The sequence below is a fragment of the Polyodon spathula genome, chromosome 5, assembly GCF_017654505.1.
Source record: "Polyodon spathula isolate WHYD16114869_AA chromosome 5, ASM1765450v1, whole genome shotgun sequence".
NCBI classification, from domain to species: Eukaryota; Metazoa; Chordata; class Actinopteri; order Acipenseriformes; family Polyodontidae; genus Polyodon; species Polyodon spathula.
The window spans coordinates 23,532,458-23,547,948 of record NC_054538.1 but is presented as its reverse complement, the minus strand read 5'-3'; the positions used below and the strand labels follow the sequence as shown (position 1 = coordinate 23,547,948).

The 15,491-nt window shown below is 37.5% G+C and overlaps 1 protein-coding gene across 1 annotated transcript in view; it reads right to left on the bottom strand.

Moving 5' to 3' along the window:
- Positions 1-15,491, bottom strand: part of eys (eyes shut homolog) — a 380,525-nt gene that overhangs the window by 306,049 nt on the left and 58,985 nt on the right. The window contains exon 12 of the mRNA XM_041251458.1: positions 10,969-11,091. Coding sequence (XP_041107392.1) covers positions 10,969-11,091 — 123 coding nt within the window. The remainder of the gene's footprint in view (positions 1-10,968; positions 11,092-15,491) is intronic.

Here is a 15,491-nt window from a genome sequence, read left to right as displayed (position 1 = left end):
CTCTCTCTCTCTGGGAGCGACAGCAGATCCTCCTCCCTCTCTGGCTCTGGGAGCGACAGCAGATCCTCCTCCCTCTCTGGCTCTGGGAGCGACAGCAGATCCTCCTCCCTCTCTGGCTCTGGGAGCGACAGCAGATCCTCCTCCCTCTCTGGCTCTGGGAGCGACAGCAGATCCTCCTCCCTCTCTGGCTCTGGGAGCGACAGCAGATCCTCCTCCCTCTCTGGCTCTGGGAGCGACAGCAGATCCTCCTCCCTCTCTGGCTCTGGGAGCGACAGCAGATCCTCCTCCCTCTCTGGCTCTGGGAGCGACAGCAGATCCTCCTCCCTCTCTGGCTCTGGGAGCGACGGCTGCTCCTCACCCCTCTCTGGCTCTGGGAGCGACGGCAGCTCCTCACCCCTCTCTGGCTCTGGGAGCGACGGCAGATCCTCACCCCTCTCTGGCTCTGGGAGCGACGGCAGCTCCTCACCCCTCTCTGGCTCTGGGAGCGACGGCAGCTCCTCACCCCTCTCTGGCTCTGGGAGCGACGGCAGCTCCTCACCCCTCTCTGGCTCTGGGAGCGACGGCAGCTCCTCCTCCCTCTCTGGCTCTGGGAGCGACGGCAGATCCTCACCCCTCTCTGGCTCTGGGAGCGACGGCAGCTCCTCACCCCTCTCTGGCTCTGGGAGCGACGGCAGCTCCTCACCCCTCTCTGGCTCTGGGAGCGACGGCAGCTCCTCACCCCTCTCTGGCTCTGGGAGCGACGGCAGCTCCTCACCCCTCTCTGGCTCTGGGGACGACGGCGGCTCCTCACCCCTCTCTGGCTCTGGGAGCGACGGCGGCTCCTCACCCCTCTCTGGCTCTGGGAACGACGGCAGCTCCTCACCCCTCTCTGGCTCTGGGGAACGGCAGCTCCTCACCCCTCTTTATTGGAGTGACCGGTGGATCTCCCATGTCTACCGCCAGGTAATTAACCACCATGAGGGCAACCTCTGGGAAGGACGCTGGGTGGTGTTGTTCCTCCCACTGTTCCCACCTCTCCCCATCTCGACGCCACAGCGTGTTGATAACTATGGGGAGATCGTGGACGAGGTCTGCCTCAGGGTGCATCAACCAGTCCCAGATCTCCTGGGACGGTGGTGAAGGTGGTGGTGCTGGAGGTAGTGGGGTGGCCCCTGATGCCCGGGGTGAACACGGCACCTCTTCCTGGGCCTGGTTGTAGGGGCATCCTGCCCAGTTGTGGCCGTCCTCCTCACACCGGCCACACCAGTTTGCCGGTGGCACGTCTGGGCAGGACCGCCAACGATGGTCCTCCTTCCCACACCAGGAACACCAGGGGAAGAGGCTGGCCGGGTCCTCCAGCGGTGGCTGCAGCAGCTTACATTTCTTCAGCTGCTGCTTGTCCTGCCTTTTCCGCTGTCTGCTCTTCTTTCCCATTTTTTTTTTTTTTTCAAAAAAAAAAAAAATAAATACTGCTCTGAGCCTCTAGGTGGCGCTATCCCACTTCTGACACCAAATGTGGCAGGCTGGCGAGTGGATAGAGGCCCAGAGACAGACTGCAGTTCAAAAAAATAACTATTTTATTATAAATAAACAAAAATAAAGTGCACAAGGGCAAAAAATAACAGATACTCAAACACAAATAAAGCAAAAATAAAACTCACAAAAATAAAGTTTCCAGGCTGGGCAATGCCTTCACTGGATTTAGAAAATTCAAAAACCCACAAAACAAACACCAACCTGCTTCCTCAGCTCCCTTCTCCCAAATGAGAAGCCCTCCTTTTATATCATTGGGCGCTGATATCTTAATCAATAATCAACTAATCAACCCCAGCCACCTGAACATTAAACCCAGGCAGGAAATTAACCCCATCCCTGCCAATTGTTTGCTCTGCATAGATAGAGCATTACTATAAAAGCAGTTACACTGTGTTTTCTGATGCTGGACCTACTATGTGTGTGAGGTCACAGCAGGCGTGAACTTACTGTGGGCAATGTAATATGACCTAATCACATCTAACACAGCTTGGTGTCTTTTTTTGTTGTTGTTATAGTAGGACTGTGTTGAGTCCCTCTTGCAGAAGAGCTACTAAAAAGGAAAACTGGGTTTGTAACAATGCTAAGAGTATCCAATAACTAATGATTGCTTTAAGAAGAAGAAAAAAAAAGTTATTTTTGGTTGTTAATAAACCATTCAAAATTAATTAATTCCCAGAAGGTAATGAGCTTTTTGTCTGAAATTAATGCCACTCAACTTTGTCTTGTGCCATTACCTGACAACGCAGACAGTAACTGCCAGGAATGGATAGATTTTGAAGAGACTATAACTCAGATAACACTAATTGGTCAGTTACCATGCGAAAACAAAAAAGGGCTCTCGATGCCCCAGTGCTATTAACCACTTCAAACCTCTTTCAAATGAAAGAGCACTTGCAGTACCATGCCATACCTGTGTCTATCACAGTTTGCCTATTCTATGTTTTTTTTCAATCGTATCTCTTTGTATACATGCCCTGAGGCAGTGTTAGTAATGTGATATGCGTTTTGAAGTAGGGAAGGAGAGTTCGAAATCATCAGGCGACTTTATTATCCAATTGCAATCTATCTGTGAATATACTATCTATCTGTGAAAATACTGAGAATAATTGGAAATACTGCAGCAAACAATCAACGATCTAAAGTATATACTGTACTTAGTATTTCATTTTATTATTTTTGCGGTTTTGCTTGTTTACCTTTATTTTATATTGGTTTTCCATTGCCAAAAAAATATGGCAGTGTGAGAACGGGAGTGATGAAGAGTTTGATTTCCAAAGCAGCGACAGTGATGCCAAGTTATCATTTAGAAATGATGATGAAGATGTGGAACCAAGAGCATCAGGGGTTGTGTGTTACTGATCCATATACAGATGCCAGTCCTCCATCCTTTGAATTTGCACCCATGTATGATGATGCCACCCCGCCATCAGGCTTTTTTGTTTTGTTTTGTTTTGTTTTTTTTACCAGAGAAGACAAGATGTTTTACCAAATGTGATGTATGTTTTTTTGATGGGTGTAACCCAAATACCATGTACAGCTGCGTACTGGTCACAAAACATTTTGATGCAAGGTCCCCTGTCTTCTGTAAAGAAATAATCAGCAGGAAGCGCTTTCTCAGTATCATGACGTTTTCAAGTTTCTCTGACTAAAGTTCAAAATTACATATGTATATCTTACCGTTTATTTGGTGTGACCACCCTTTGCCTTCAAAAGAGCATCAATTCTTCTAGGTACACTTGCACAAAGTCAGGGATTTTGTAGGCATATAGTCAGGTGTATGATTAAACAATTATACCAAACAGGTGCTAATGCTGTGTGGGAGGAATAAAACTGGGTGAGGAACAGCCAAACTCAGCTAACAAGGTGAGGTTGCTGAAGACAGTTTACTGTCAAAAGTCATACACCATGGCAAGACTGAGCACAGCAACAAGACACAAGGTAGTTATACTGCATCAGCAAGGTCTCTCCCAGGCAGAAATTTCAAGGCAGACAGGGGTTTCCAGATGTGCTGTCCAAGCTCTTTTGAAGAAGCACAAAGAAACGGGCAATGTTGAGGACCGTAGACACAGTGGTGGGCCAAGGAAACTTACTGCAGCAGATGAAAGACACATCATGCCTACTTCCCTTCGCAATCGGAAGATGTCCAGCAATGCCATCAGAATTGTCAGAAAACAATGGGACCCTGGTACACCCATCTACTGTCCAGAGATGTCTGGTCAGAAGTGGCCTTCATGGAAGACTTGCGGCCAAAAAGAAATACCTCCGACATGGAAACAAGGCCAAGCGACTATGCACGAAAACACAGGAACTGGGGTGCAGAAAAATGGCAGCAGGTGTTCTGGATTGATGAGTCAAAATTTGAAATATTTGGCTGTAGCAGAAGGCAGTTTGTTCGCTGAAGGGCTGGAGAGCAGTACACGAATGAGTGTCTGCAGGCAACAGTGAAGCATGGTGGAGGTTCCTTGCAAGTTTGGGGCTGCACTTTTGCAAATGGAGTTGGGGATTTGGTCAGAATTAATGGTCTCCTCAATGCTGAGAAGTACAGGCAGATACTTATCCATCATGCAATACCATCAGGGAGGCATCTGTTTGGCCCGAAATTTATTCAGCAGCATGACAACGACCCCAAACATACAGCAAAAGTCATTAAGAACTATCTTCAGCGTAAAGAAGAACAAGGAGTCCTGGAAGTGATGGTATGGCCCCCACAGAGCCCTGATCTCAACATCATTCAGTCTGTCTGGGATTACATGAAAAGAGAGAAGCAACTGAGGCTGCCTAAATCCACAGAAGAACTGTGGTTAGTATTGATATGATTGATTTGATGTAGATTTTTCTTCTGTTCATTCACTTTGCATTTTGTTAATTGATAAATATAAACTTGTCTATTTTTGACAGCATTCTTACATAACAGCATTTTTTCACACATGCCTAAAACTTTTGCACAGTACTGTATATAATGCATTTAAATGTACTGTGTACTGTGATTGGTTAAAACCTCATCATAGGAACATAAATAGATTGAATTATTGCCTTAACATCCTTACACCTTAGGGCAATAGTTTCTCTCTCGTGTGATTGGTTCACATCGCTGTTAGTCCCACCCCTTTCCAAGGAAACACCATTTTCTCTTCTTGTGAGGAGTGCAAGGGAGATGTGACTTGACAGAAAATGAATTACAAAACATATTACAAAAGAAAGATGCTCCAAACACTACAATGTAAGCCAGATGACTGGAATATAAACTGGATTATGCAGCAGTCAGCATGCCACACGGAGAGCTGTACAACAAAAAAACTTTGATAACCATGTGGTGTGAACTTCAAAAACATTTTATGTTATTTATTTATTTATTTATTTACTTATGCTGTATCAGCTATATTTAAACAAAATATATAAAGTCATATTTATTATTTTTGTTGAAGCCCGGGAATAATTTATTATTATTATTATTATTATTATTATTATTATTATTATTATTATTATTATTATTATTATAATATTACATTTTATTAAATAAAGCAATGAACTTTTCTAAAATATACAAGGGTTGCTTATTTTCTTTACGTATATTTTAGTAGTTGTATTTACGATTGTTTCAACATTGACCACCTAGTACTGGGCAATGTCACCCTTGCCCGGCCAATCTTGTTATTTACGTGTTTATGACTACATTTACCGACAAAAAATGGCCAATGATGTGAATGACTGGCCATTGCTGTCATTGGCAGTTGCATTTTGGCTCTGACAACAGTGCCCGGTCATTAATGTCATTGGCCGACTTCGGACTTTGGCTGTAACACACATTATTATATATATATATATATATATATATATATATATATATATATATATATATATATATATATATATATATATGTGTAATATAAGTCGGCCAATGACATTAATGACCGGGCACTGTTGTCAGAGCCAAAATGCAACAGCCCAATATATTATATATATATATATATATATATATATATATATATATATATATATATATATATATATATATATATATATATATATATATATATAATATATATTATTATATATATATTATATAATGAAAGTATGTTAAGACTTGCTGTGGACATATTCATTGTAAAGGTAGAGGTCTCATTGATCCAGAACCCCAAATGCCTGATAACCACTGCCAAAGAATGAATAGAATCACTGAGGTACATAGATGTGTATCCAAAAATGTACACCAATGCCTCACAGTATCTCGACTACCACTCGGAGGCATAAAAGTCATATGGCAGCCATATCATGTGATATTTTTATGTGACCTTCCAAATGTGAACTTTGATTTGAAATGTTTTTTTTGAGAAATGATGTATTCAGAGTGTGCCATCAGATCTACTAAAACATAATCACACCCTCTTACAGTGATGCTTAATGAGGGATAGATCAACAACATTCATGAAAGCCAGACTATCATCTTGGAGTTTGCCCTTCAGATTGTAACAAGAGAAGGGAGTTCAGCATAGGTTGATTTCATTTACATAAAAAAAAAAATCACTGACAATCCTTCAGTTTTACATGCGTCAAGCGTAAGTGCAGCTGCATTAATAAACTAGTGATAATTGATGTTATTTATGGTCCTCTGAAGAAACTGGACTTGGATAAGAAAATTAACATTTATTTTCACATATTAATACACGTAATTGCATTATGGATACCAATGCATAGGATAGGTTTTGAATATTAACAACAAATAAACAAAGGTAAACGAAGCAAACCAAACACACCAACACCTTTATCGCAAGTATTTTATTTACTGCCATTTTCAGTGCGGTTCCACAGAGTATAAGAAAATTACATTGTACTATGGGGATCTGGTATTATTTCAAACCCTACACAAATTGAATTACTTGCTTAAAATGTGTCATTGTGAAGCTTATTGGATTTTTTCTTTTAATCGTGATCAAACCTGGTATTATTTAATTGTCTAAGGATTTGCTTTTCTACTTGGCTGCACAACTTGAATAGTCAGAAATTGATTTCTTGTTGAAGAAAAGCATAAAAGTATCACAGTTGCTATTCAAGTGTTATCAACTGTTGAGTGAAAGGAGCAAGGTGCTGCAGAAAAGAGAGCACATACAGTATACCAAACAGTATCGAAAATCAAGGTTCCATTAAAATGAAATATATTTATAAAATGGTGGGGAAATGTACTACATCCCGATTGTCTGCTAACAATCCAAAGCCATATGGTTAATGGAGTACAAGAAAGATCAAAACATGTTTGGTTCAACAGCTTTTGAAAGTGAAATCTGCTGCCAATACAACTGGTGTTAAAAGCTACAACCCACTTATATATTTAGCTTTTTTCATAATAAATTATTCATTAGTCAAACATTGTCAGAAGTAAACAGAATCATACACATTTTAAATATAAAATCTCCTCAGATGTCTTCTTTAAAATTATACAATTTTGATCTGATTGGCCCAAGGTTTGAAGCTCCAGACTTCAGTGCCAAGTGCAGTCGATCAACAGTTTCGAAAACTACCATTGCATGGTTGGGTTGAACCTTAACAACTACAAAGGGATCATGTATAAGGAAATAAAATGGATTCGAATTTTCAAGTATTCAGTTAAACAAAAGTACAGTAATTGCAGTAATTCACTGTGTATTAAAATGTACTTAGCAGTTTTGTTTGTGCCGACTATGCGCACAAGCAAGCCAGCTTGCCTACCATTGCCCCTTGAGTTCAACTGATGTGTTGAACCTGAGAATCTGGAGGAATGGTGTGAGAATAAACAAAGCCCTGCTGTTTAAAATATAAAGGTGCAAAGTGTGATTATTGTAGGGAAACAGTAATTTCAAACATCAAGTTTACATGTCAATTCAATACAATATATTTAAGATGTAGTATATTAAATGCATAAGTAAATACCCCTGCATAGCTATAAAATTAAAACAAACAATTCATTCAGCAGTAATAAGTTATTTAAACCAATTGGTAGCCCTCTACTGCCAAAGTATAGGACTATTTTGCATCGGTGGAAGGATACATTTTGTAAAACTTAATTTAAATGTAACAATCCTGTTTTTTGTTGTGTTTTTGTGTATGAGGGCCTACTACTCGGAATCTTATTGGCTATGACGATATGTGAGTTTTCTAATATACATTAGTGTCCTCAGGTCCAAAGTAAAATCATTACTAGAACCTCTTCACACATCAATAATTTTAATTTTAAAACAAATACATTTTACACATAAAAGCACATTGTACTGTATGCAGAATTAATAACCTGTTTAAAGCAATGCATTTTACCCCTCTATATGGTATATCAAAGTTAACAACATTTATCATGGCATCATTAGTTCTCTTAACAACAGCGTATTGGTGCTGGCTTTTTTAGAACCAAATATCATAGAAACAGCTACTGTAGGTGGACATTTATGAGCAAATGTAATAAACGAGCCGAACTCAAGAAGCCAGGTGAAATCAAGTGATAACCAAAGTATAATTTTAATAAGAATTAACAAGAAGATGTTGCAGAAATGATAGCTGTATCAGTCCAGAGATGATAGACTGAGGCCCTGTCCACATTATGCCTTTAAACCATATTAGTTACGGTTAGCTTCTACACTACGCAGCGTTTAATACCATACACGAGAATCGGACTCGAGACCACCTCAGGGGGTAGTCTCGAGTCTGGTTCTAAATTAGATTGCATCAGAAGTGTGGATACTGTAATCCTGAACTACATTTCTGGTGTATCCTCCAATATCCCCAAATGCATCCTGATATGTTCTGGCACATGGACATTACAAATACAGATAAATTTTAACTTGCACTTTTGAGAAACAAAGCCATAACGTTCATGTTAAGAAGCGCTATGTCTTCCATGGGCACAAGCTCCATATTTGCTGGGTTGAGAACACAATATACAGTGCATGGTCAGATAATGTTATATTAAGCCCCACAGTCCATTATGCTGCTAGGAAGTGTAACCAAACTATATCGCTTTAAGCCTGATGTATCAAAAACCCTTTCCATGCTAATTCCATACTTTAACCATTTAATTAAACAAAGTAATAAAAACATTTCTACACAAAGGTATTATGATATCACACAATAAGCAAAACTGAGCATTTAAAATAGCCATTTACCAAAATTACTGATTATTAGGGACCTGTGTGCGTAATGTAAGATGTTGTAAAGAACCAAGCAATGACTAGAGTTTTTTGTTGCACAAGATGGCTTTATTTTATTGTCCAAACAGGAGCGAGGAACACATGAACAGAATGGAATTTTGTACAATTGTGTCCGCAAATAAAACAAGATCACACCACAAAAAAATAAATAAATAACTAAAACATTTGTTAAAAATCAATAAAACACTTGACTGTCAAGAAAGGCAATATTCCGAAAATCAAGTTCCCCCCTCAGCCCTTTACACAGCTCCAACTAGTTTAGCAAACCAACCCAACTGAGTGTGGGGCTTGATACAGGCTATTTATAGCCAAACTTAGCCCCTCCCCTTGGAACATACCAAATAACTAAGTACATATCAAAAAATATTTATATATTACTGTAAATTAGGCAATATATTAACATTACATTTATTTTAACTAGTAATACATACTTATTATTGTTTTTCATGGGTGAGGTACTTTAATGGACTATAAAACCATTTTTTCTTCTTTTGATATTTCTCTCCCCATAGACGTGTACACTCCCTTTGTCCACACATGCACTGCCTTAAGGTCGGTCCTGACTATATCCATTAAAATATTTAATATATAAAATGTTATACACTGTTAGCATTTTGGATGTTTGCACTCATGAACAAAAACTAATACATTATGTTAGTATAAAGTATAATTAATAAAAAAAAAGAAGGTTTTCAGCAGTTTTTGATCCACTGATCTTTGGCGTGCTAGGCAAACATGCTAACCTCTACACTACAGGTTCCACCTTCATGCCCTCTCCTTATTATTAGCCAAGGACCCGACAGAGGTTAATGGTGGTTTTTCTGGGTTTTCACTGGAAAAACCAAACAAACCAGTTCCATATTCCAGTAGAGGGAGAGCAGAGGAACTTGAACAGAGGATGATATATCAACAATTCAAATGTAAGGGAAGTACCTCACACTGCTGCCCCAGGAAATGCTGTCTGTCTCGGGCAAACCTCTCCCGAGGACTGTGCTGTCCACATTAATGTATTGTCAGAGTAGGTCTTTTTTTCACGAGAACAAAAGAACCTCACAAAAGAAGATCCTCCTCACAATAAAATAAATTAAATTCTAATTTATTTTTTTGTCAGAGTACTTCTATTTTAGCCAGAACAGTTGCTTTTTTTCATGGGAAGAATTCCTTTTTCATAAGATGTGTGGCAAAAAAAGATTTTAAAAGATAGATAAAATAAACTCACAAAATGAAAAGATAATGTTCTAGTCAATCTTATGAAGTTCTAATTATATACAGACATGTCGTGGTTTACTAAAGATATATGATTTTCAGGCAGTTTCAGTTTTTTTTTTTTTTTGTTTAACTGAAAACAAAATGTTTGCATCACAAAGATATTTTTTCTGATGAAAGAAAATTAGACCCTCGTGAAAAAGAATATTTGGTCATGAGGCCAACTCCTTTTTTGAGATGAAACATCTAACTACAAGATATGTACTGAGCATGCTCAGAACCAAAATTTCAAATCCCTATAACTCAGGAACAGATAAATAATTTTCAACTACCAGAAAAAGGCACTATTCTGGGCCAGTCCTGCTGTACCCTAAAATTGTGAAACAAAAATTCCAAGCCATTTTGGAGACTGACAAAAAAACAGCAAAAAACAAACAAAAAAAAACTAATCAACCCTAATTATAGTGCTGCTACCGTGCCACTATAATTATTTATATCTATCTATCTATCTATTGATAGATTGACAGACATAATCACTGCAGTAAATCTAAGACATATCAGCAGATTATAACTCCAACACTTTGAACAATCAAATTTGAGAATGTATATTATTTTGGTTATATAATATACAGTACTGTTGTGTGCATAGTGTGGTAAAATGTTTTATTTCTATTTTTTATTGATAGTTACTGAAACTAGTACTGTCAGTTTATACTATGATTAGGGCTTCTTTTTTTAATTTTTTTTATTAATTAAATTTTTTGGTGGTTATTTTGACCTATTTTTGAGTTTTACGTATCTCTGAGTAGTTGGGGTGGGTTTAAAGTATTCAATGCAAGGTACAAGTCAGAGCCAAACTGCACTGGGGACTTTTAAAATCTTTTGTAGGTTGCTATATATTAATCTTTTTTTTTTCATGGGGAAAAGGGCAAATCAACAAATTGAGTAACCATTTTTAGTGCTTTTCCGGTGTTTATTGGCTGTGCACCGATTTCATTCGTTTGTAGTTTTTTGAAAATCAGAATCCTTAAATTACGATTCATTGCAGTCACATACAGGAAAGAAAAGGACTCACCTTTTTCACATACGCAAATGATATTCTGACCCTCTTCAGTTTCAGTGCATTCAATTGTATGTGACTGGCATAAATCCATACCACACAGATCCAGGTCAACCGAGCAGTCTATTCCCCCAAAACCTAAAGATAAATACAGTCAGTTCATAGTACATGCCTTTATCAAGAAGTAGCTGCATCATTTGCAAAATACGTAAGAGGTAACAGTGTTCTGTTTGTATTGAAATTATCTGCTCAACAACAATAACAGCAGGAAGTAAATGAGTACACTCATATGAGAGATTTCATGGCTGATTTTAGCACTGGATAATACCGTTTCCAGTATTATTTCTGTTTGATGTTATTCTCTAAAAACCTAGTTAGGAGACCATAAAATTGAAATTCAGAAACAGACTATAAAACACACAATTCTAAATGCCAAACACATTCATGGCTGTTTTATGTTTTATTAGGTAAAGACACCCTTTACACTGTAGATTTATGGTAGCACTGATTCTTTCTTTAGCACTCTACCCACAGCATAGTATGCTAATTGAGTGAATCACTGACATAAAGGCCTGTCTTGCAAAGCTGATCTATTTGTTTGCTACAACAGAGGCAGTGTCTGCATCCCATTGATAAATGTTTACATCAATAGCTTCTGTTATGAATAAAATGTCTACACAATATAACAGATGCTTGATCAATGCATGCAGTAAATGCACTTGTATCAGTTGAATACTGCATTAGGCATATTTAAACAAAAACAACGTATTTTCTTTAAAGCAAATGTTCATATTTGTAGTATGCCATGAACACAAATTATATGAAAGTTGTTAATTATCAATCCACTGCACGACTGGTTTAGAAAAAACGCATAGAGCACTCAAAATAATATTATAAAATAAAATTGCGTATATATTTCGGCACTCAAATATATATAATATATATATATATATATATATATATTCTATATCATATATATATATAATATTATATAGCGCATATTATACTATCATCATTAAATATAAAAAGTGTTGACACTCTAACCGGTAATATAGGGTAAATATTTTTTTTTGAATAAAAATAATACTAGTAGTAATTTCTGATTTCACAACTGTGAGATTGCAGGTTCCAGTTTGATTCTCCCTTAAAACCATATTTTTATTGATATGGTGCTGGTGTCCTTCAAGCTTTTTATGCTTTCACCTTTTTATAAGCTGCAAAACTAATTGGTCTTAGGTAACGCCTCCCCGCTCCTTGGTTTAGTGTTTTAGGTGACACAATCATTACCCTTGAATCTATTTTCAAACATATTATTCTGCATTTTTTAAACCAGCTGTATTTATTCCTGAAGTGAGTTGCAAAGGGTGACCGTTATGTTGCTGCTGAGTCTCAAAATGTCTATTAAAACTAAAGAAACCTTGTGAATTAGGCTCTTCTCGCAGTCAGTTAACAGCAATGCAATGACAGCTCATCCCCTGATTACTGTAAACTGTGTAACTGATTGGCTGCAGGTGAGCAGACATGGCTACTGGTCACAACTGCTAAACTCACTATTGAAGTAGAATATATAAAAAAAAAAATAGTGGGTTGTAAGACAAGTTACTTAGCCACACTACCCGAGGAATAATAGTACACATTATATGAGATTTCAGTTTTTGTAAAGATGTAGCTTAAACAAATGAAAGGCTTACAAACACAAATATCATTAAATAAAAGTTAAAAATAAGCCACTGACCTTATAAGCTGAACATATTTTCATCATAAAATAATATTTACAGAAGAAATCATTGGCGTAAAAGTTGCTCTCCCTTTTTGAAACTTCAATTTCAGGAAAACACCTTTTTGTGTTTAACTATATATATATATATATATATATATATATATATATATATATATATATATATATATATATATATATATATATATGTTAGTACACGAGTGTAGCTATTTATTTCTTTATGTGTCAAAATTAAAGTTTAATTTTCGAATAACGTGCATCTAGGGATGCTTAGGTTCAAAAAATTCCAAAGCGTCTTTTTGTGAAAAGGGTCCCTTCAGTCCAAAATTTTTTAAACAAACTTGTTTGAATGGCTTACCGATAGTGTTATACAAGTTCTTTTGACTTCCCCAATGAAAAACTGACTGGCAGCTCCTTACAAGGGATTTTTATTACTGAATGGAAGTGTTTAATTTGTGACGGGGCTTGCCGGGGCATATTCCTGGTACCTTTAGTTAAAAATCTCATAATAATACTTTTTTGAAATTCTCAACACAGTTGTACCAAGTTCTTGCCATCACTAAAGAGAGATAGTCTGCTGCCATGTTTCTAGCCTACTTTAAATTCCTTTCGATTTCAGCTTGAGTGCCTAAGTAAGATGACACTGGCTGCAACTATTGTTCTTTTTTATAAACAAATACGCTTACTTGACTTGAAAAACATCATGAACGATACAAGCAACTTGTTACACTACTTGGTTTGATAAAATGAGTAGTACACAACAAAATATGAAAGCTGGTTAATTTCAACAAACAACAACTTTAATGAAAAAAAAAATATGTAGACTACTTCAATTGGAACATTAGCCTGCTATATTATATTAAACCAAAACAATAAAAAAATAATAATAACAACGATCTGGCTCTCTTTTGCCTTTTTCAATGAATATAATTTAATCAATAGAGAATAAAAGCATATCAAGATAACAACTACAGTGCCTAAGTAAGTATTCACCCCCCTTGGATGTTTTAACAGTTTGTTGTGTTACAACCTGAAATCTTGATGTATTTAAATGGGATTTTTTTCTCCCTTTGATTTACACAACCTACTCAACACTTTGAGAATTTTTATTGTGAAACAACAGTTAAATGAAAAAAAAAAAATAAAAATAGGCCAAATAGTTCAATTTTTGTTCCATAGGACCACAGAATCTTTTGCCACATCTTTTCAGAGTCTCCCACGTGCCTTTTTGCAAATGGCTTCCTTCTTGCATCTCTTCCATACAGGCCAGATTTGTGGAGTACCTCAGCTATTGTTGACACATGGGCAGTTTCTCCCTTCTCAGCCATGGAACACTATAGGTCTTTCAAAGTTGTCATTAGCCACTTGGTGGATTATCTGACCAATGCCCTTTTAACACAGCTGCTCAGTTTGGGAGGATGGCCTGCTCTAAGAAGATTCTGGGTGGTGCCGTATACCTTCCACTTCTTAATGATCGACTTAGCTGTGCTCCAAGGGATATTAAATGCATTTGAAATCTTTTTATACCCCTCCCCTCATCTGTGCCTTTCTATAACTTTATCCCGGACTTGTTTTGAAAGCTCTTTGGTCGTCATAGCAGAATCTTTGCTTTGATTGCACTACCCAACCGTGGGACCTTACAGAGACTGGTGTATTTAATCTGGAATCATGTGAACCACTTTTATTGCACACAGATGGTCTCCATTTAACTTATTTTGTGAATTCTGAAGGCAATTGGTTGCACCTGAGCTTACTTAGGAGTGTCATAGCAAAGGGGGTAAATACTTATCTAATGAAGACTTTTCAGGTCTTTATTTTTAATTGAAGTATTGAGTAAGTTGTGTAAATAAAAGGAAAAAATAATCTGATTTAAAGGCATCAAGATTTTCAGGTTGTAACACAACAAAACTGTGAAAACATCCAAGGGGGGGTGAATACTTCTAATAGGCACTGTAGCCTAAGTTTAATTAAGCGTTTTTGTAATCTACCAGCGGCTTCTCTTGCATACACATCTGGTAATAGTGCAGACCGTGGGTCAAACCAATGTTCGTGTTGAAATGCATGCTTTTTTTTTTTTGGTCAGTGTTGTCCTTCTGGAGTCCTCTGAATGTCTTTTAATTTGTTTTTTTTAAACCATTTAAATGCAAAACCATAACAAAACATGTATACAGGCTTTTTTGTTTATTTATTTATTATTTGTCCTGAGGTTGCCTTTAATTATTTTTTCTGCATGTACTACTACTTTGTATATGATGTAGAATACGTGATTGTAAACATCTAACACTAGTACGAACAATACTCTTTCAAATAAACGTGTTATGATTTTGAATATGCGGTTCTAAAGGACGGTATCATTGTCATTGCACCTCTTTCTTTAAAAATTAACCACTGCCCAGTATAGTATATAATAGTGTATTTAATTCACAACCCCCCCTCCCCCCCCTCCCAAGGGGGGTATGACAGCCAAAATAGTTCAACAATGATGTACTCAATGAAATAAACTTTAAGAATGCTCAAAAGTAGCTGAATCTCTGATTAAATGCTTTTTGTTATTTCCCCCAGTTTCGGTAATCCATTGCAAACACAATCCATTATCACTCCGACAGCAGAATAGCTTAACCAATAGCAGCTCAAAACACTCGGGCATCACATTTTCCGCTGTTTGCACATGGACACAATACAGAATACATGAGATGCTGGCTGGAAGGGATGTAGGTAAAAAAAGAAAAAGTGATGTGGAGTAAATACTGAAGTTTACATCTTACAACGGAGATGGTTGACACAGTACCAACCAATGATA